The sequence below is a fragment of the Pleurodeles waltl genome, chromosome 10 (assembly GCF_031143425.1).
Source record: "Pleurodeles waltl isolate 20211129_DDA chromosome 10, aPleWal1.hap1.20221129, whole genome shotgun sequence".
NCBI classification, from domain to species: domain Eukaryota; kingdom Metazoa; phylum Chordata; class Amphibia; order Caudata; family Salamandridae; genus Pleurodeles; species Pleurodeles waltl.
The window spans coordinates 7,856,540-7,878,709 of record NC_090449.1 but is presented as its reverse complement, the minus strand read 5'-3'; the positions used below and the strand labels follow the sequence as shown (position 1 = coordinate 7,878,709).

The 22,170-nt window shown below is 47.8% G+C and overlaps 1 protein-coding gene across 10 annotated transcripts in view; it reads left to right on the top strand.

Annotated features, from left to right (window-relative positions):
* HUWE1 (HECT, UBA and WWE domain containing E3 ubiquitin protein ligase 1) overlaps nt 1-22,170 on the top strand; it is a 1,403,674-nt gene that overhangs the window by 628,446 nt on the left and 753,058 nt on the right. For all 10 annotated transcript variants that reach the window (XM_069209338.1, XM_069209335.1, XM_069209339.1 and 7 more), the window contains 2 exons: nt 12,054-12,216; nt 19,786-20,150. In XM_069209338.1, the coding sequence (XP_069065439.1) occupies nt 12,054-12,216; nt 19,786-20,150 (528 nt within the window). The remainder of the gene's footprint in view (nt 1-12,053; nt 12,217-19,785; nt 20,151-22,170) is intronic.

Here is a 22,170-nt window from a genome sequence, read left to right as displayed (position 1 = left end):
CACAAGTTAATACAGGCCATGTATCCAACACAAAAGATACAAGCAAAAATAGTATTAAAACTCCTAGGCATGATGTCTTCATGCATAGCCATTGTCCCATACGCAAGGTTGCACATGCGGCCCTTACAACAGTGCCTAGCATCACAATGGTCACAGGCACAGGGTCAACTTCTAGATCTGGTGTTGATAGACCGCCAAACATACATCTCGCTTCTATGGTGGAACAGTACAAATTTAAACAAAGGGCGGCCTTTCCAAGACCCAGTGCCAACATACGTCATAACAACGGATGCTTCCATGACAGGGTGGGGAGCACACCTCAATCAACACAGCATCCAAGGACAATGGGACATACATCAAAGAAAGTTTCACATAAATCACTTAGAACTGTTAGCAGTATTTCTAGCGTTGAAAGCATTCCAACCCATGATAACCCACAAATACATTCTTGTCAAAACAGACAACATGACGACAATGTATTATTTAAACAAACGGGGGGACCCACTTGACACAGTTGTGTCTCCTAACACAAAAAATATGGCATTGGGCAATTCACAATCACATTCGCCTAATAGCACAATTTATTCCAGGGATCCAGAACCAACTAGCAGACAATCTCTCTCGGGATCACCAACAAATCCACGAATGGGAAATTCACCCCCAAATACTGAACACTTACTTTCAAATTTGGAGAACACCTCAAATAGATCTATTTGCAACAAAAGAAAACGCAAAATGCCAAAACTTCGCATCCAGGTACCCACACAGGTACTCCCAAGGCAATGCTCTATGGATGAATTGGTCAGGGATATTTACGTACGCTTTTCCCCCTCTCCCTCTCCTTCCATATCTAGTAAACAGATTGAGTCAAAACAAACTCATACTAATAGCACCAACATGGGCAAGACAACCTTGGTATACGACATTACTAGACCTATCAGTAGTACCTCATGTCAAACTACCCAACAGACCAGATCTGTTAACACAACACAAACAACAGATCAGACATCCAAACCCAGCATCGCTGAATCTAGCAATTTGGCTCCTGAAATCCTAGAATTTGGACACTTAGACCTCACACAAGAATGTATGGAGGTCATAAAACAAGCTAGAAAACCTTCCACTAGACACTGCTATGCAAGTAAATGGAAAAGATTTGTTTATTACTGCCATAATGATCAAATTCATCCATTGCATGCGTCTCCAAAAGATGTAGTGGGATATTTACTACATTTGCAAAAATCCAATCTAGCTTTCTCTTCCATAAAGATACATCTCGCCGCAATATCTGCTTACCTGCAGATTACTCATTCGACTTCCCTGTTTAGAATACCTGTCATTAAAGCATTTATGGAAGGCCTAAAGAGAATTATACCACCAAGGACACCACCTGTTCCTTCATGGAACCTCAACATTGTCTTAACAAGGCTCATGGGTCCACCTTTCGAACCCATGCATTCTTGTGAAATGCAATACTTAACGTGGAAAGTTGCATTTCTCATTGCCATCACATCTCTAAGAAGAGTAAGTGAAATACAGGCGTTTACCATACAAGAACCATTTATTCAAATACACAAGAATAAAGTAGTTCTAAGAACAAATCCAAAATTCTTACCAAAGGTTATCTCACTGTTCCACTTAAATCAAACAGTAGAATTACCAGTGTTCTTCCCACAGCCAGATTCAATAGCTGAAAAAGCACTACATACATTAGACATCAAAAGAGCACTAATGTACTACATTGACAGAAAAAAAGTAATTAGAAAGACAAAACAACTTTTTATTGCCTTTCAAAAACCTCATACAGGAAATCCAATTTCAAAACAAGGTGTTGCCAGATGGATAGTTAGGTGCATCCAAACCTGCTATCTTAAAGCAAAGAGAGAGCTGCCTATTACACCAAAGGCACACTCAACCAGAAAGAAAGGAGCTACTATGGCCTTTCTAGGAAATATTCCAATGAACGAAATATGTAAGGCAGCAACATGGTCTACGCCTCATACATTTACTAAACACTACTGTGTAGATGTGTTATCTGCACAACAAGCCACAGTAGGGCAAGCCGTACTAAGAACTTTATTTCAAACTACTTCAACTCCTAGAGGCTGAAACACCGCTTTTGGGGAGATATCTGCTTACTAGTCTATGCACAGCATGTGTATCTGCAGCTACACATGCCACCGAACGGAAAATGTCACTTACCCAGTGTACATCTGTTCGTGGCATTAGTCGCTGCAGATTCACATGCGCCCACCCGCCTTCCCGGGAGCCTGTAGCCGTTTGGAAGTAATCTTCAACATTTGTACATTTGTAAATATATTACTTTAACCTTCATTTGGTACATACTTATTCATTCCATTGCATGGGCACTATTACTAGCATACACAACTCCTACCTCACCCTCTGCGGGGAAAACAATCTAAGATGGAGTCGACGCCCATGCGCAATGGAACTGAAGTGGGAGGAGTCCCTCGGTCTCGTGACTCGAAAAGACCTCTTCGAAGAAAAACAACTTGTAACACTCCGAGCCCAACACCAGACGGCGGACTGTGCACACAGCATGTGAATCTGCAGCGACTAATGCCACGAACAGATGTACACTGGGTAAGTGACATTTTCCTTCTGCAACCTACAATTAGGAGGACTGCTGACCTGAAAGCCCCACAGACACGACGGATACTACAGCTGACCTGGCCCCAGCCCTACTCGCCTGTCTTCAGACACAAAGAACCTGCACAGCGACACAGCCAACGTGACCAGTGACATCTGAGGACTGATCTGCCCCTAAAGGACTGAGGACATCAGCTCTGTCCAAAAAGAGCAACAAGATACCAACTTTAAAGACACTCGCCTCACTCTGGAAGCATAAGCCTTCACACTACACGTGACGCCCCCTGCTCAAGTTCAGGAGAACCAACACCACAGAGAGGACTCCCAGGCGACTAAATGACGTGGACACCCTGAGTCGACCTCCCTGCACCCCCACAGTGACGGCTGCAGAGGGGGTCCAGAGGCTCCCCCTGACGACGACTGCTTGGTAATAAGGAACCAGATGCCGGGACCAAGCACTGCACCCGCAGCCCCCAGGACCGAGAGGAACCACCTACCAGTGCAGGAGTGGCCAGCAGGCGGCCTTCATCCTAGCCCAGTTGGTGGCTGGATCGAGAAGCCCCCCCTGTGCCCTGCCTTCATCGCCAGAGTGACCCCCTGGTCCATCCATTGCTTTCAACACAAAACCTGACACCTACTTTGCACACTGCACCTGTGCCTCTGAGGGTGTATTTTGTGCGCCTGTGTCTGTTCGTGTCCCCCCCCCCCCCCCCCAATTGCTCTACAAAAACCCCCTAGTCTGTCTCCCCGAGGGTGCAGGTACTTACCTGCTAGCAGACTGACCTGGAGCACCCCTGTTCTCCATAGGTGCCTGTTATTTGGGCCCTAGTTTGACTTCTGCACCTGACCGGCCCTGTGTTGTTGCTGGGTGTTTGGGGTTGACTTGAAACACCCCCCACCCCAAAAAACACAGTGGGCTGCCTATGCCCAGGAGACTGAACTTGTAAGTGCTTTACCAACCCGAGAAACTGACCAATACCTCCCTCAGGTGTCCACTTTCCACTTTTAAAATAGCTTATTGCCTTTTTTGCGAAAACTGTGTACATTACTGTTCTCTACTTACCTGTGTGAAGTACCTTACAATTTATGTACTTATCTAAATTCTTAATCTTGTGGTTCTAAAATAAATTAAGACAATTATTTTTCTATATAAAAACCTATTGGCCTGCAGTTAAGTCTTTGAGTGTGGGTTCTCATTTATTACCTTAGTGTGTACAACAAATGCTTAACACTACCCTCTGATAAGCCTACTGCTCGACCACACTATCACAAAATAGAGCATTAGAATTATCTACTTTTACCACTCTTACCTCTAAGGGGGACCCTTGGACTCTGTGCACATTATCTTTCACTTTGAAATAGTATATACAGAGCGAGCTTCCTACAAAGGTCCTATGACCGCATGAAGGGATTTCCTGATTGAGGGCTTTAGGCTTACTCCTGAGGAGTAAAGGATCACATTCAGGGAGACTTGAAAAGCCCAGAGTCAGTCCTGGGTTGATTTTGTGTACTTCTCAATGAAGACACTAGGTGGTTAGTAATGAAAGGGCATTGGTTAAGTAATGTGTGCAGTAAAAGCTGCGTCAGTACCTGGTAGTCTTAGGTCCAAAATCTCCTCAAGAGTTAGGGAAGAAGGCAGACCACTGGGTCTAAACAAGGGTGACCAAAACTTCCACTGATGGGGGATACCACAAAAAGGAACCCAAAAAGCCACCCCAAGGGAAAGAGGAAAACAAAAAGAAGAAATCTTCTAAATGGCCTGTGAACCCTGCACAGGAGGCTGGGCCTGAAACTCCTGTGCAGGGTTCAAATGTACAAATCTAAACATTGGGAGCCTAGAAAGGTTTGGTGCATAACTGCAAAACCAATGGACACCAAACTGGAGATCATTACTGTCCTAACAAAAAGAATGCCTCTAGTGTACCTGCATTAAATGCAGTGGTAGGTCTTTAGATGGGATTCTAAGTAGGCCCTGTCCATGTCAGTGAGCCTACTGAGGGTACTTTATTCTGAGGGTGGGGTGGATGCAGCTGCCCTGGCTGCCTGGCCCAGTAATCAGGAGACCGAAGGAACAGCCTCATATAAATGAAGGGATTGGGTTGTCCCCATTTGAACTTTTGTTTGGGCATCCTGTTAGGGGACCACTTTGCCTTGTGACCCCCAGCAGGACTGGGCATCCTGTTAGGGGACCACTTTGCCTTGTGACCCCCAGCAGGACATAGTGGATTATGTGCTTGGGCTTTGTTCAAGGATGGCTGATTACATTAAAAAAAGCAAACAAAAGTCTTGAGGCCATCCAAGAGCCCCAAATGCTCTGGCTTGACCAAAACGCTGTACTGGTTGTATACTATCCTGGGCAGAAGGTATGGGTGTGGGAGCCTGTGGCCCCTAGGGCCCTTCAAGAGAAGTGTAGTGGACCCTAACTCATCCTAGAAAAGAAAGGGGAAGTCTCCTATTTGGTGGACTTTGGCAGGTGCAGGAATCCCATAAGGGTAATCCATGTAAACCACCTGAAACCCTACCATGACCGAGATGACCATGCTTTATGGTCACTGATGAGGGACAGGAAATTGAATGAGCCTGTACCTCATCTTCTTTCCAGCAATCCCAAGGATGGCTCTTTTGGAGTCTCCTTTTCAGACACCCTCTCTGACCAACAGCAGATGGACTGCAAGCTAGTCTTGCACCAGTTTGCTGAACTCTTCCCCTTGACCCCTGGGAGAACTACCTGGTGTACCCATAATGTGGACACTAGAGACAGCTGCCTGTCAAGAAGAAAATAAACAAACAATCCTATGTCAAGGAGAGCATCAAAGCTGAGGCCAGCCCAGTTGTGCTAGTCCCCAAACCTCATTCCCAGGAGGGAAAGAAAGAGGTGAGGTTCTGTGGACTATTTGGGTCTCTATGCAGTGACCTACACAGTTGCCCATCCAATTCCAAGACCAGATGAGCTTATTAACTGATTGGCAGCAGCCAACTATGAGTGCTTTTGATCTCACATCAGGATACTGGCAGATAGACCAGACTCCACGAGTGTAAGGAAATGCCTCCTTGGCATGGTTACCCCCTGACTTTTTGCCTTTGCTGATGCTATGTTTTGAATTGAAAGTGTGCTGAGGCCTGCTAACCAGGCCCCAGCACCAGTGTTCTTTCCCTAACCTGTACTTTTGATTCCACAATTGGCACACCCTGGCACCCAGATAAGTCCCTTGTAACTGGTACCCCTGGTACCAAGGGCCCTGATGCCAGGGAAGGTCTCTAAGGGCTGCAGCATGTATTATGCCACCCTAGAGACCCCTCACTCAGCACAGACACACTGCTTACCAGCTTGTGTGTGCTAGTGGGAACAAAATGAGTAAGTCGACATGGCACTCCCCTCAGGGTGCCATGCCAGCCTCTCACTGCCTATGCAAGTATAGGTCAGTCACCCCTCTAGCAGGCCTTACAGCCCTAAGGCAGGGTGCACTATACCATAGGTGAGGGCACCAGTGCATGAGCACTGTGCCCCTACAGTGTCTAAGCAAAACCTTAGACATTGTAAGTGCAGGGTAGCCATAAGAGTATATGGTCTGGGAGTCTGTCAAACACGAACTCCACAGCACCATAATGGCTACACTGAAAACTGGGAAGTTTGGTATCAAACTTCTCAGCACAATAAATGCACACTGATGCCAGTGTACATTTTATTGTAAAATACACCACAGAGGGCACCTTAGAGGTGCCCCCTGAAACCTTAACCGACTATCTGTGTAGGCTGACTGGTTCCAGCAGCCTGCCACACTAGAGACATGTTGCTGGCCCCATGGGGAGAGTGCCTTTGTCACTCTGAGGCCAGTAACAAAGCCTGCACTGGGTGGAGATGCTAACACCTCCCCCAAGCAGGAGCTGTAACACCTGGCGGTGAGCCTCAAAGGCTCACCCCTTTGTCACAGCACCGCAGGACACTCCAGCTTAGTGGAGTTGCCCGCCCCCTCCGGCCACGGCCCCCACTTTTGGCGGCAAGGCTGGAGGAAACAAAGAAAACAACAAGGAGTCGTCACTGGCCAGTCAGGACAGCCCCTAAGGTGTCCTGAGCTGAGGTGACTCTAACTTTTAGAAATCCTCCATCTTGCAGATGGAGGATTCCCCCAATAGGATTAGGGATGTGACCCCCTCCCCTTGGGAGGAGGCACAAAGAGGGTGTACCCACCCTCAGGGCTAGTAGCCATTGGCTACTAACCCCCCAGACCTAAACACGCCCTTAAATTTAGTATTTAAGGGCTTCCCTGAACCTAAAGATTTAGATTCCTGCAACTACAGGAAGGACTGCTGAGCTGACAAACCCCTGCAGAGGAAGAACGGAAGACACCAACTGCCTTGGCCCCAGACTTACCGGCCTGTCTCCTGCCTTCCAAAGAAACCTGCTCCAGCGACGCTTTCCAAGGGACCAGCGACCTCTGAATCCTCTGAGGACTGCCCTGCTTCGAAAAAGACAAGAAACTCCCGAGGACAGCGGCACTGCTCCAAAAGAACTGCAACTTTGTTGCAAGGAGCAGATTTAAAGACCCCTGCAACTCCCCGCAAGAAGCGTGAGACTTGCAACACTGCACCCGGCGACCCCGACTCGACTGGTGGAGAACAACCAACTCAGGGAGGACCCTCCGGCGACTCTACGACTGTGAGTAACCAGAGTTGTCCCCCCTGAGCCCCCACAGCGACGCCTGCAGAGGGAATCCCCAGGCTCCCCCTGACCGCGACTGTCTGAACTCCATTTCCCGACGGCTGGAAAAGACCCTGCACCCGCAGCCCCCAGCCCCTAAAGAAACGGAACTTCTGTGCAGGAGTGACCCCCAGGAGGCCCTCTCCCTTGCCCAGGTGGTGGCTACCCCGAGGAGCCCCCCCCTTGCCTGCCTGTATCGCTGAAGAGACCCCTTGGTCTCCCATTGAAAACTGAAGGAAACCCGACGCGTGTTTGCACACTGCACCCGGCCGCCCCCGCGCTGCTGAGGGTGTACTTTCTGTGCTACTTTGTGTCACCCCCCGGTGCCCTACAAAACCCCCCTGGTCTGCCCTCCGAAGACGCGGGTACTTACCTGCTGGCAGACTGGAACCGGGGCACCCCCTTCTCTCCATTATAGCCTATGTGTTTTGGGCACCTCTTTGACCTTTGCACCTGACCGGCCCTGAGCTGCTGGTGTGGTGACTTTGGGGTTGCTCTGAACCCCTAACGGTGGGCTACCTTGGACCAAAAACTGAAACCTGTAAGTGCCTTACTTACCTGTTGAAACTAACAATAACTTACCTCCCCCAGGAACTGTGAAAATTGCACTGTGTCCACTTTTAAAACAGCTTATTGTGTTTTATGTGAAAAGTATATATGCTACTGTAATTATTCAAAGTTCCTAAAGTACTTACCTGCAATACCTTTCAGATGAGATATTACATGTAAAATTTGAACCTGTGGTTCTTAAAATAAACTAAGAAAATATATTTTTCTATAACCAAACCTATTGGCTGGATTTGTCTCCGAGTGTGTGTACCTCATTTATTGTCTGTGTATGTACAACAAATGCTTAACACTACTCCTTGGATAAGCCTACTGCTCGACCACACTACCACAAAATAGAGCATTAGTATTATCTCTTTTTACCACTATTTTACCTCTAAGGGGAACCCTTGGACTCTGTGCATGCTATTCCTTACTTTGAAATTGCTCATACAGAGCCAACTTCCTACAACGAGCAAAAGAAAAGTCTGCAGTATTCACCCTTGATTGTCATTATCAGTTCACTGTTATTTCCTTTGGTCTGAAGAACGCCCCTGCCACCTTCCAGCGGTTGGTGAATAAAGACCTTGTTGGGTTTGAAGAGTTTAGTGTAGCATATCTAAATAATAATGTTGTCTTCAGCTCTGTCTGGCTCACCTAGTCCACCTCAGAAAGGTTGTTGAGGCTCTGAGAAGTGCAGGGCACCAGTATGCCAATTGTGGGGTGTGCCAAGCCCTAAGCAACTAAATTTAGAGATAGTGAGCACAATCACGGGGGTCCTGGTTAGCAGGGTCCCATTGAAAACTGTCCAAGCATACGGACAGCAGGCAAAAAGTAGGAATAACATTGCCCAAAAGAGGGGTACTTCCCTACAGTACGGACGACCCCAGACGTTCGGTGTCCTATTTCGACTGTATGGTATAGGTCAGAGTAGATGAACTGCTTTTAGTGTGTCTTTGCTGGAGTGTTTCATGGCATGATGGTGACAAATGAACCATTTTGCAATGGGTAATCCTTTGTATCAACAACTGTCCTCTCCTAGCAAAGGAAGTCTCCCTAGCGGGCATTTCTCTTTTAAACTTTCCTTTATTGCCATGAGTACCTTCACAGATGTCTAGAGGCATTAATCCTGCCTTGATTTGCAAGGTGGATTTGTAGTGTTTTGCCAAGCATTACTGCCCTCTCATTGGAGTTCAGATTTAGAAAACAAAAATCCACCCGTAGCTAGATATTGACCTGCCTCCACTGTCAGTCTTGCAGAGCTTGAAAAGAGTTGTAGGAAGTTGGCTCTGTATGCACTATTTCAAAGTAAGGAATAGTATGCACAGAGTCCAAGGGTTCCCCTTAGAGGTAAGATAGTGGCAAAAAGAGATAATACTAATGCTCTATTTTGTGGTAGTGTGGTCGAGCAGTAGGCTTATCAAAGGAGTAGTGTTAAGCATTTGTTGTACATCCACACAGGCAATAAATGAGGAACACACACTCAGAAACAATTCCAGGCCAATAGGTTTTTGTTATAGAAAAATATATTTTCTTAGTTTATTTTAAGAACCACAGGTTCAAATTCTACATGTAATATCTCATTTGAAAGGTATTGCAGGTAAGTACTTTAGGAACTTTGATTAATTACAGTAGCATATATACTTTTCACATAAAACACAAATAGCTGTTTTAAAAGTGGACACAGTGCAATTTTCACAGTTCCTGGGGGAGGTAAAGTATTGTTAGGTTTTGCAGGTAAGTAAACCACCTACGGGGTTAAGATTGGGGTCCAAGGTAGCCCACCGTTGGGGGTTCAGAGCGACCCCAAAGTCACCACACCAGCAGCTCACGGTGCAGAGTTCAGAGTGATGCTCAAAACGCATAGGCTTCAATGGAGAGAAGGGGGTGCCCCGCTTCCGGTCTGCCAGCAGGTAAGTACCCGTGTCTTCGGAGGGCAGACCAGGGGGGTTTTGTAGGGCACCGGGGGGGACACAAGTCCACACAAAAAGTACACCCTCAGCAGCGCGGGGGCGGCCGGGTGCAGTGTAGAAACAAGCGTCGGGTTTCTAATGGGAGTCAATGGGAGACCCAGGGGTCTCTTCAGCGGTGCAGGCAGGCAAGGGGGGGGGCTCCTCGGGTTAGCCACCACCTGGGCAAGGGAGAGGGCCTCCTGGGGGTCACTCCTGCACTGGAGTTCCGATCCTTCAGGTGCTGGGGGCTGCGGGTGCAGGGTCTTTTCCAGCCGTCGGGATTTTAGAGTCAGGCAGTCGCGGTCAGGGGGAGCCTCGGGATTCCCTCTGCAGGTGTCGCTGTAGGGGCTCAGGGGGGACAACTTTGGTTTCTCACAGTCTTGGAGTCGCCGGAGGGTCCTCCCTGTAGCGTTTTCTCCACCAGTCGAGTTGGGGTCGCCGGGTGCAGTGTTGCAAGTCTCACGCTTCTTGCGGGGATTGCAGGGGTCTTTAAATCTGCTCCTCTGTAACAAAGTTGCATTCTTTTTGGAACAGGGCTGCTGTCCTCTGGAGTTTCTAGTCTTTCTTGAAGCAGGGCAGTCCTCTGAGGATTCAGAGGTCGCTGGTCCTAGGGAAAGCGTCGCTGGAGCAGGTTTCTTTGGAAGGCAGGAGACAGGCCAGTAGGACTGGGGCCAAAGCAGTTGGTGTCTTCTTTCTTCTTCTGCAGGGGTTTTCAGCTCAGCAGTCCTCTTCTTGTAAGTTGCAGGAATCTAAATTCTTAGGTTCAGGGGACCCCTTAAATACTAAATTTAAGGGCGTGCTTAGGTCTGGGGGGTTAGTAGCCAATGGCTACTAGCCCTGATGGTGGGTACACCCTCTTTGTGCCTCCTCCCAAGGGGAGGGGGACACATTCCTATCCCTATTGGGGGAATCCTCCATCTGCACGATGGAGGATTTCTAAAAGTCAGAGTCACTTCAGCTCAGGACACCTTAGGGGCTGTCCTGACTGGCCAGTGACTCCTCCTTGTTTTTCTCATTATCTCTCCTGTACTTGCCGCCAAAAGTGGGGGCTGTGTCCAGGGGGCGGGCATCTCCACTAGCTGGAGTGCCCTGGGGCATTGTAACACGAAGCTTGAGCCTTTGAAGCTCACTGCTAGGTGTTACAGTTCCTGCAGGGGGGAGGTGTGAAGCACCTCCACCCAGAGCAGGCTTTGTTTCTGTCCTCAGAGAGCACAAAGGCTCTCACCGCATGGGGTCAGAAACTTCTCTCAGCAGCAGGCTGGCACAGACCAGTCAGTCCTGCACTGAACAATTGGGTAAAATACAGGGGTTATCTCTAAGATGCCCTCTGTGTGCATTTTTTAATAAATCCAACACTGGCATCAGTGTGGGTTTATTATTCTGAGAAGTTTGATACTAAACTTCCCAGTATTCAGTGTAGCCATTATGGAGCTGTGGAGTTCGTTTTTGACAGACTCCCAGACCATATACTCTTATGGCTACCCTGCACTTACAATGTCTAAGGTTTTGCTTAGACACTGTAGGGGCATAGTGCTCATGCACCTATGCCCTCACCTGTGGTATAGTGCACCCTGCCTTAGGGCTGTAAGGCCTGCCAGAGGGGTGACTTACCTATGCCACAGGCAGTGTGAGGTTGGCATGGCGCCCTGAGGCGAGTGCCATGTCGACTTTATTTTCTCCCCACCAGCACACACAAGCTGGCAAGCAGTGTGTGTGCTGAGTGAGGGGTCCCTAGGGTGGCATAAGACATGCTGCAGCCCTTAGAGACCTTCCCTGGCATCAGGGCCCTTGGTACCAGGGGTACCAGTTACAAGGGACTTACTTGGGTGCCAGGGTTGTGCCAATTGTGGAGACAATGGTACATTTTAGGTGAAAGAACACTGGTGCTGGGGCCAGGTTAGCAGGGTCCCAGCACACTTCTCAGTCAAGTCAGCATCAGTATCAGGCAAAAAGTGGGGGGTAACTGCAACAGGGAGCCATTTCTTTACAACCTGCGTTTTAAGCCATATAAACAGTAAGCCCTCCAGTGAGCTTTCACCATTGCTGATCTGTGGGAAGAAAAGGACAGGGCTGACCACAAATGTACATGGCAGGGAGGCAGAACTTCACAAAACCATGCAACTGACTTCTCAGAGCTGCAAATATTTTTTTTTTTTTTTTTTTTTTTTATAGTTCGTTACAGCTCTGCGTTGGTTGAGAAATGTTTAGTATTACCAGGATCTTAAAGTGCATTGTTTACTGTGCAGGTGAATGAAGAGACTGGGAACAGGAGACCTGTGATGCTAACTCTACTTCGCCTTCCACGCCTTGGGAAGAACTCTAAGAATGGTGGAAGCGTGCAGGAACTGGAGAAAACCCTGGAGGAAGGGAAAGAAGTGGAGCCAAAGCCTCAGGATGATAAAGTAAATGGTATGTCTTTCTAGCCATTCTGCGTCCCTATTTTTAAAGCAGATTTTCAAGCTGTTTCGATGTCCCTTCTGAACATTTTCTTTCCAGCTCTTCTCAGTGCTGTTGGCGGGTACTCATTGGAGCAAATCGAGTGACGTCGCTTCTTCATTCAGTTGTGAACTTGATTAAAAAGTCAAGTAGTGCACAATGGCTGCTTTCTGCCTTCCTGTGCTATAGATAAGGTAGCTTCATAGAGGGTGGATATGTTCAGTAGGTGCTTTATATTTTATGGATGTTTCTAATTGCCGATTCCTCACTTTTAAAATATCCCCCAAACAGGATGCTGAAGTTTTCATACTGTTTCTTCTGTGAACCGCCAGGTAATGGTGTACAGCTCCACATTGAGTTTGTCCCACCGCGCAAGTGCCAAAGTCAGTTCCTTAATTTCTGCACCTTTGAATAGTGATCTGGTACTTCTTTTTCTGTCCGCTAACCAGTATTTTAAGCTGACTTTCAGTGTGCAGAGGAAACCCCCCACAAAAAAAATACTACGGGGGCTCTGCCAAGTCGTGTGATGAATGTGCCCTCATGCACCTAAAGGCGTTTTGAAACTGAAGTGAAGCTGTGTGTCTCTGAACATTGAAGACAAGCTGTGCAAGTCTTCTCTCTGTTAAAGTAGTTCTCTGAAACATTATTGTTCTAGAGACTATCCTCATCGCAGTTGAGGCCATCCTATAAGGTGAAGTTGAAATGGAAACACAAGGTGAACTGGTTCTTGACACCATCCAGCCACTCTAGCTAAAAAGAAGTCACAAGTGTCTTGAAGTTCCACTCGATCTGACTCTTTATTTCCGTTTGAGGAGTCAATCCCACATTTTATTCCAATGCACCCTGATTTCCCTGAGCCGTCAGCAATGTTGCAGTGCTTTGAGGTTTTTAGAAAAGCCATGCTTGCCTACCTTTATCACTTTTCGGCAATTGGGGTCCCTTGTTACAGGCAGCCACGGTCTGGGGGACCCTCTGGAGTCTCTGCAGACGTCGCTGTGGGGGTCCAGGGAGGTCGTCTCTGGCTACTCACGGGGTCGCAGTTGCCGGGGCGTCTTCCCTGTGGTGTTGGTTCTCTGGATCTCGAGCCGGGGGCGTCGGGTGCAGAGTGTGAAGTCTCACGCTTCTGGCGGAAGAGTCAGTTCTTTAAAAGTTGCTTCTTTGTTGCAAAGATGTTGCTGTTTTTGAGCAGAGCCGCTGCTCACTGGGTTTCTTGGTCCTGGGGGTCAGGGCAGTCCTCTGAGGCTTCAGAGGTCACTGGTCCCTGTCGGGTGTGTCTCCGGTTGCAGGTTCTCGACTCAGGAGACAGGTCGGTAGGGCTGGGGCCAAAGCAGTTGTTGTCATCTCTACAGGCTTGTAGGTCAGCAGTCCTTCTTTGTAGTTCAGGTTGCAGGAATCTAATTTCCTTGGTTCTTGGGTGCCCCTAAATACTAAATTTAGGGTTGTGTGTAGGTCTGGGAGGCCCGTAGCCAATGGCTACTGTCCTGGAGGGTGGCTACACCCTCTTTGTGCCTCCTCCCTGTGGGGAGGGGGGCACACCCCTAATCCTATTGGGGGAATCCTCCAAACTTAAGATGGAGGATTTCTAAAGGCAGGGGGTCACCTCCGCTCAGGACACCTTAGGGGCTGTCCTGACTGGTGGGTGGTGACTCCTTGTTTCTCATTATCTCCACCAGCCGTGCCGCCAAAATTGGGGGCAGTTGCTGGAGGGGCGGTCATCGCCACTAACTTGGATGTCTTAGGGCACTGTAACAAAAAGGGTGAGCCTTTGAGGCTCACTGCCAGGTGTTACAGTTCAGGCAGGGGGAGGTGAGAAGCACCTCTACCCAGTACAAGCTTTGTTCCTGCTAGAGGGGTGACTTATCTATACCTATAGGCAGTGTGAGGTTGGCATGGCACCCTGAGGGGAGTGCCATGTCGACTTAGTCTTTTAATCCCCACTAGCACACACGAGCTGGCAAGCAGTGTGTCTGTGCTAAGTGAGGGGTCCCCAGGGTGGCATAAGTCATGCTGCAGCCCTTAGAAACCTTCCCTGGCATCAGGGCCCTTGGTACCAGGGGTACCAGTTACAAGGGACTTACCTGGATGCCAGGGTGTGCCAATTGTAGAAACAAAGGTACAGGTTAGGGAAAGAACACTGGTGCTGGGGCCTGGTTAGCAGGCCTCAGCACACTTTCAAATCATAACTTGGCTTCAGCAAAGGCAAAAAAGGGGATAACCATTGCAAGGAGGCATTTCCTTGCAGCACTATTGTACTTCTTTCTTCCCTGATGACTGAAGATCAAAGACCTGGCCCAGGTCATCCTAGTATGCATCTGTCCCTCACTTTGACTGCCCCTTCAGGAGGACCTGCAGCAGGAAATATTTTGTACACCTATGCCTGCACAACCTACACCTCATGGATAGAGATTGAACAGTAACAGTTGTTTTTCAATCTTCCTCCTGAACTGGTTGATGTCCTCCTTGCTGCCAGGCTTCCCTCCAACAAAACTGTATATGCGAAAAGCTGGAAAAAGTTTGTCTAGTGTACAAAACAGGTTAACTGGTATCTTTCATGTTTTGTCTGTCTAGCCCTGCAAGGCCTTTTGGCAACAGTTGGTCTTCTTATGTTTTCCGGATTACCCTTCTCTGTTCAGGTCATCTGCTGTGCTGCAGTTATTGAAGGTGCTCATCCACATATTCCCATCAGACCTTTTTGAGGCCACAGTGGGGACCTTAATTTAGTTTTCATATTCTTGATGTGCCCTCCCTTTGAACCGATGCACAGCTACTGTCTCTGCCTGCTGACCGTAAAAATAGTTTATCACGAACATCTGCCCAGCTTTGTCTGCGGAACTAACTTCTGCAACCTTCTTCCTGGGCGATGTGGTCCACGGGAAAAAAGTGGTTTTGCTCAAGGTAATTACATCCTTCCACATATGGCAATCCATCCCCTTGTTGGCCCTCGGAGACCATTGATTGAAAAATCAACTTTTATTTGAGGTTTCAGGAGTAAAAAGGGGGAAAGAGATACAAAAGAAAACCATCTCCGATATTGTGTTGTATGTTAAATGCTATGGGTTAGCCAGAAAGCATCCCTCAGAGGCTTGCACACTCATTCTACCAGAGTAACGCCTTCTTCCCCCTTAGCTGGCATGCTGTGTAACAGTTCTGAAAATCTGCCATGCTGCTACAAGGACATCCCTCCACAAGTTCACAAAGTGCTACTTCCTTAATAGCCAGTTTGGTGTGTCAGGCACTTTGGATGCTCTGTCCTGCAGGATTTATTGATCTCAGTAATTCATCAGACCCACCATTTCAAGAAGTGTTACTTTGGTATCCATTCACAAGGCAAGGAATGTGCAGTTAGAAGTCCATCTGAAAAACAAGTTACTTTACTTTAACACCTTTTCTGGTAGAGACTCTAACAGCAGAATCTGTGGAATACACTTGTGTAGTCCATTAAAAAGCTTACAAATTCAGTGTTTGCATGTTGCCATATTCTGATTTCAGTGTCTCCGCACCTGCTGGTGCGGATGGAAACGACAAAACAAAAAGGGCGTCGGTGTGCTGAGTTGATGCTGATAGAGGGCACCTGACATGTTGGGAGGGACAGACCCAGTGCGGAGTCACACAACTCCACCTGTTATAACACAAAGGAAATGCCCCAAATGTTTTGGGATCCTGTCAATCAACTGTTTGCGTGCTTCTCCCATATAAAAACAGGGAAAGTGGTGCAAAAACAGAGCCATATTCCAATGTATTGTGCATTTAAATCTGCTATAGGCTAGTCAAAGAGCACTCCACAGAAAGCTTACACGCTCATTCCGCCAGTGGGAGCTGGTTCACTGCCATATTGAGCAGTGTGCTGGTCTTGGACATCTACCAGTCTGCTAAATGAGCATCCTTTGTTTATGAACCACTATTACTTGGTAATTCAGGCCCTGAGAGAGTGCCAGTTGACTTGTTCTGTCCTGCATGAGTTGTCACCAAACTTCTCCAGATCCAGTCCAGCACCTATTCACAAGGTGAGAAATCTGCAGTTAGGTTAAGAAACTGCTAGAAACGGCATTACCGAAGGTAACCTTTTCTTATCATTCATGTATAAGTCTTGACAGCCAATGCTGAAGCTTTCTTGGCACCTGGCCTAGGATTCTTTTTCAGGGAATTGCATGTGACCCTCCACATAATCGGTTTATAGTTGTCTGCATGTGCAAGCATTATAAAGCTAAATGTCTGTTTCTGCTGAGCTTGGTTCCCACCCTCTCAATGGCTGTAGTAATTAATATTTCAGAACTAAATTAATTTTCTGAATTAAAATGTTAAGGTTAATTGAGGAGCTCCAACTCAATAACTTAAAAAAATAATTCTCGAAAATGCAAATGCTGAAAATCTCCACTTTCATTTGGTAAGTGTAGGAAGTTGGCTCTGTATGTGCTATTTCAAAGTAAGGAATAGCATGCACAGAGTCCAAGGGTTCCCCTTAGAGGTAAAATAGTGGTAAAAATAGATAATACTAATGCTCTATTTTGTGGTAGTGTGGTCGAGCAGTAGGCTTATCCAAGGAGTAGTGTTAAGCATTTGTTGTACATACACATAGACAATAAATGAGGTACACACACTCAGAGACAAATCCAGCCAATAGGTTTTTATATAGAAAAATATCTTTTCTTAGTTTATTTTAAGAACCCCAGGTTCAAATTCTACATGTAATATCTCATTCGAAAGGTATTGCAGGTAAGTACTTTAGGAACTTCAAATCATCAAAATTGCATGTATACTTTTTAAGTTATTCGCAAATAGCTGTTTTAAAAGTGGACACTTAGTGCAATTTTCACAGTTCCTAGGGGAGGTAAGTATTTGTTAGGTTAACCAGGTAAGTAAGACACTTACAGGGCTTAGTTCTTGGTCCAAGGTAGCCCACCGTTGGGGGTTCAGAGCAACCCCAAAGTCACCACACCAGCAGCTCAGGGCCGGTCAGGTGCAGAGTTCCAAGTGGTGCCCAAAACACATAGGCTAGAATGGAGAGAAGGGGGTGCCCCGGTTCCGGTCTGCTTGCAGGTAAGTACCCGCGTCTTCGGAGGGCAGACCAGGGGGGTTTTGTAGGGCACCGGGGGGGACAAGTCCACACAGAAATTTCACCCTCAGCAGCGCGGGGGCGGCCGGGTGCAGTGTCGAAACAAGCGTCGGGTTCGCAATGTTAGTCTATGAGAGATCTCGGGATCTCTTCAGCGCTGCAGGCAGGCAAGGGGGGGGTTCCTCGGGGAAACCTCCACTTGGGCAAGGGAGAGGGACTCCTGGGGGTCACTTCTCCAGTGAAAGTCCGGTCCTTCAGGTCCTGGGGGCTGCGGGTGCAGGGTCTCTCCCAGGCGTCGGGACTTTGGATTCAAAGAGTCGCGGTCAGGGGAAGCCTCGGGATTCCCTCTGCAGGCGGCGCTGTGGGGGCTCAGGGGGGACAGGTTTTGGTACTCACAGTATCAGAGTAGTCCTGGGGTCCCTCCTGAGGTGTTGGATCGCTACCAGCCGAGTCGGGGTCGCCGGGTGCAGTGTTGCAAGTCTCACGCTTCTTGCGGGGAGCTTGCAGGGTTCTTTAAAGCTGCTGGAAACAAAGTTGCAGCTTTTCTTGGAGCAGGTCCGCTGTCCTCGGGAGTTTCTTGTCTTTTCGAAGCGGGGGCAGTCCTCAGAGGATGTCGAGGTCGCTGGTCCCTTTGGAAGGCGTCGCTGGAGCAGGATCTTTGGAAGGCAGGAGACAGGCCGGTGAGTTTCTGGAGCCAAGGCAGTTGTCGTCTTCTGGTCTTCCGCTGCAGGGGTTTTCAGCTGGGCAGTCCTTCTTCTTGTAGTTGCAGGAATCTAATTTTCTAGGGTTCAGGGTAGCCCTTAAATACTAAATTTAAGGGCGTGTTTAGGTCTGGGGGGTTAGTGGCCAATGGCTACTAGCCCTGAGGGTGGGTACACCCTCTTTGTGCCTCCTCCCAAGGGGAGGGGGTCACAATCCTAACCCTATTGGGGGAATCCTCCATCTGCAAGATGGAGGATTTCTAAAAGTCAGTCACCTCAGCTCAGGACACCTTAGGGGCTGTCCTGACTGGCCAGTGACTCCTCCTTGCTGCTTTCTTTGTTCCCTCCAGCCTTGCCGCCAAAAGTGGGGGCCGTGGCCGGAGGGGGCGGGCAACTCCACTAAGCTGGAGTGCCCTGCTGGGCTGTGACAAAGGGGTGAGCCTTTGAGGCTCACCGCCAGGTGTCACAGCTCCTGCCTGGGGGAGGTGTTAGCATCTCCACCCAGCGCAGGCTTTGTTACTGGCCTCAGAGTGACAAAGGCACTCTCCCCATGGGGCCAGCAACATGTCTCTGGTGTGGCAGGCTGCTGGAACTAGTCAGCCTACACAGACAGTCGGTTAAGTTTCAGGGGGCACCTCTAAGGTGCCCTCTGTGGTGTATTTTACAATAAAATGTACACTGGCATCAGTGTGCATTTATTGTGCTGAGAAGTTTGATACCAAACTTCCCAGTTTTCAGTGTAGCCATTATGGTGCTGGGGAGTTCGTGTTTGACAGACTCCCAGACCATATACTCTTATGGCTACCCTGCACTTACAATGTCTAAGGTTTTGCTTAGACACTGTAGGGGCACAGTGCTCATGCACTGGTACCCTCACCTATGGTATAGTGCACCCTGCCTTAGGGCTGTAAGGCCTCCTAGAGGGGTGTCTTACCTATACTGCATAGGCAGTGAGAGGCTGGCATGGCACCCTGAGGGGAGTGCCATGTCGACTTACTCATTTTGTTGTCACCAGCACACACAGGCTTGTAAGCAGTGTGTCTGTGCTGAGTGAGGGGTCTCTAGGGTGGCATAATACATGCTACAGCCCTTAGAGACCTTCCCTGGCATCAGGGCCCTTGGTACCAGAGGTACCAGTTACAAGGGACTTATCTGGATGCCAGGGTGTGCCAATTGTGGAAACAATGGTACATTTTAGGTGAAAGAACACTGGTGCTGGGGCCTGGTTAGCAGGGTCCCAGCACACTTCTCAGTCAAGTCAGCATCAGTATCAGGCAAAAAGTGGGGGGTAACTGCAACAGGGAGCCATTTCTTTACAGTAAGTGACTGCTGTCCTAAACGTATTGCATCACCCCAGCTCAGGGCACCTTAGGGGCTGTCCTTACTGGCCAGTGACTCCTCCTTGTTTTAATCCTCATCTCCTCCGGACTTGCCACCAAAAGTGGGGGCAGTGGCCGGAGGGGCGGGCATCTCCACTAGCAGGGATGCCCTGGGGCGCTGTAACAAAAGGGGTGAGCCTTTGAGGCTCACCGCCAGGTGTTACAGTTCCCGCAGGGGGGAGGTGTGAAGCACCTCCACCCAGTACAGGCTTTGTTCCTGGCCACAGAGTGACAAAGACTTTCTGAACTGTACCACGTTTTTTCAGTAGCTTTGGACTACAGTACATGTCCATTCCATGTTCTTTATTGGGTCATAAGCATGATTTTAGGTTTACGATAAAAAAAATAATACGAATTTAAAAATATTCATGCCTTACTTTACCTATTCTACCTTCTTATGTTCTATTAGAATCCACCCCTGCCATCCCAGCTCCAGAGGGAACTGCCACTGAGAAGGACCCTGCTGCAGAAGTCAAACTAAGCGACATAGTGATTCAAGGCCTATCTGAAGAAATGGTGACTGTTCTCATCCGGTCGTGTGTCAGTATGCTGGGTGTACCAGTGGACCCGGATACCCTGCATGCCACGCTAAGGCTGTGCTTACGCCTCACTCGAGACCACAAGTATGCAATGATGTTTGCTGAACTGAAGAGCACCCGCATGATCTTGAACTTGACCCAGAACTCTGGCTTCAATGGCTTCACGCCGCTTGTAACTCTGCTTTTCCGGCACATCATTGAGGATCCCTGTACTCTGCAGCACACGATGGAGAAGGTAAGCAGTGCCGTTGCTTTACTTCACTTTAGCCTTACTGCAAGTGATCTTTCGAAAAAAAAATAATAATAATTCTAATTGAGATGCTTTATTGATACTGACAGTCAACAAATAGTTGTTTTTAATGCAGTTCTTTGAAGTGCTTTATTTACACTCGCCAAGCTAACAGTGAATCATTACATATTTTAATAAAGGTCACTGAAATGCTTCATTGACAGTCACAAAGTTAACAGCGCGGTATTGCATGCTGTAATGACATCACTGTAGCACATGACCATTCTTTAAAAAAAAAAAAAATGTATACATACATATATTGTTTTGGTTTTTATTAATTTTTTCATCAACATTATTGTAAGGAAATGCCTCCTTGGCATGGTTACCCCTTGACGTTTTGCCTTTGCTGATGCTATGTTTTGAATTGAAAGTGTGCTGAGGGCTGCTAACCAGGCCCCAGCACCAGTGTTCTTTCCCTAAACTGTACCATTGTCTCCACAATTGGCACACCCTGGCATCCAGGTAAGTCTCTTGGAACTGGTACCCCTGGTACCAAGGGCCCTGATGCAAGGGAAGGTCTCTAAGGGTTGCAGCATGTCTTATGCCACCTGGGAAACCCTCACTCAGCATATTCACACTGCCTCACATCTAGTGTGTGCTGGTTGGGGGGGGGGGGGGGGGAGATGACTACCCAGTGAGGCCTATGAATGCTCTTACCTGGGTTTGTGTTGTAGGGGGAGCCCAGCCTAGGACAGTCTGGATCGTCCCCTGCAATGGTTGAATCTGGCCTCCACCTACCAGGTGGCCCAGATATACAACCTTCCACTCCCCTCCCTTCCCTTACAAGTGGTAGTGGAACCCTAACAGGGTGACCAAACAGCAGTTCAAAGGGGCGGTAGCCCACTCCCTTCTGAGGAACCTCCCTGTAGGCAAACAGGCGGCATGATAATAGGACATCCTATCTCCTCGGTTTTTTCAGAGAGTCCCGTAATCATATGTTTGAGAGTTTTATTAAATCTCTCAAATAAATCATTGGCTTGGGGGCGGTAAGGGGTGGTGAACTTGTAACACCACATTCCTCCCACATAGATTTGAGGTATGTAGACATGAAGTTTGTACCTCTGTCTGATACCATTTCTTTTGGAAAGCCCACCACCAGTATAAATCTGTTTCCAGAGGCAGTGGGTGGGTCTAGGGGGCCAACAATATCCACCCCAACCTTCTCAAAGGGAACCCCTACCACTGGTAGTGGAATTAGGTGGGCCTTTGGAGTACCACCTGTTTTGCCAGTGGCTTGACAGGTGAGACAGGAGCGACAAAACTCCTTTGTATCTTCAGACATATGGGGCCAGTGAAAGTGTGGAGCAAGCCTGTCCCAAGTCTTGCGTTGCCAGTTTCAACAAAAACTCTCTGTACTGCAGAGGTACTACCAACTTCCTAGTGGCACCAGGTTTGGGTTCCCTTGCTTCAGAGTATGGGAAATTGTCCTCCCAGCCCAGTATGTTTTGCGCACTTTGTATAGCATTGTTTTCTTTCTTTGTTGATGTATTTATTATTTATCATGCTTTAGTGATTTTCTTTTCGCATATTAATTGCTTGTTTAATGTTTTCTTCTCTCATTCATGGTGATGTTTATTTCAGTGATTGTAGTGATATGTATCATACAGCGTGCTTCATTACTGCTTGCTATTCTGATTCAAGCATGTGAATCTATGAAAGTTCCAATACTGGAGTAAGAAAAGTAGTTACTTACCTGTAGGAAGCTGGCTCTGTATGCACTATTTCAAAGTAAGGAATAGTATGCACAGAGTCCAAGGGTTCCCCTTAGAGGTAAGATAGTGGCAAAAAGAGATAATACTAATCCTCTATTTTGTGGTAGTGTGGTAGAGCAGTAGGCTTATCAAAGGAGTAGTGTTAAGCATTTGTTGTACATACACACAGGCAATAAATGAGGAACACACACTCTGAGACAATTCCAGCCAATAGGTTTTTGTATAGAAAAATATATTTTCTTAGTTTATTTTAA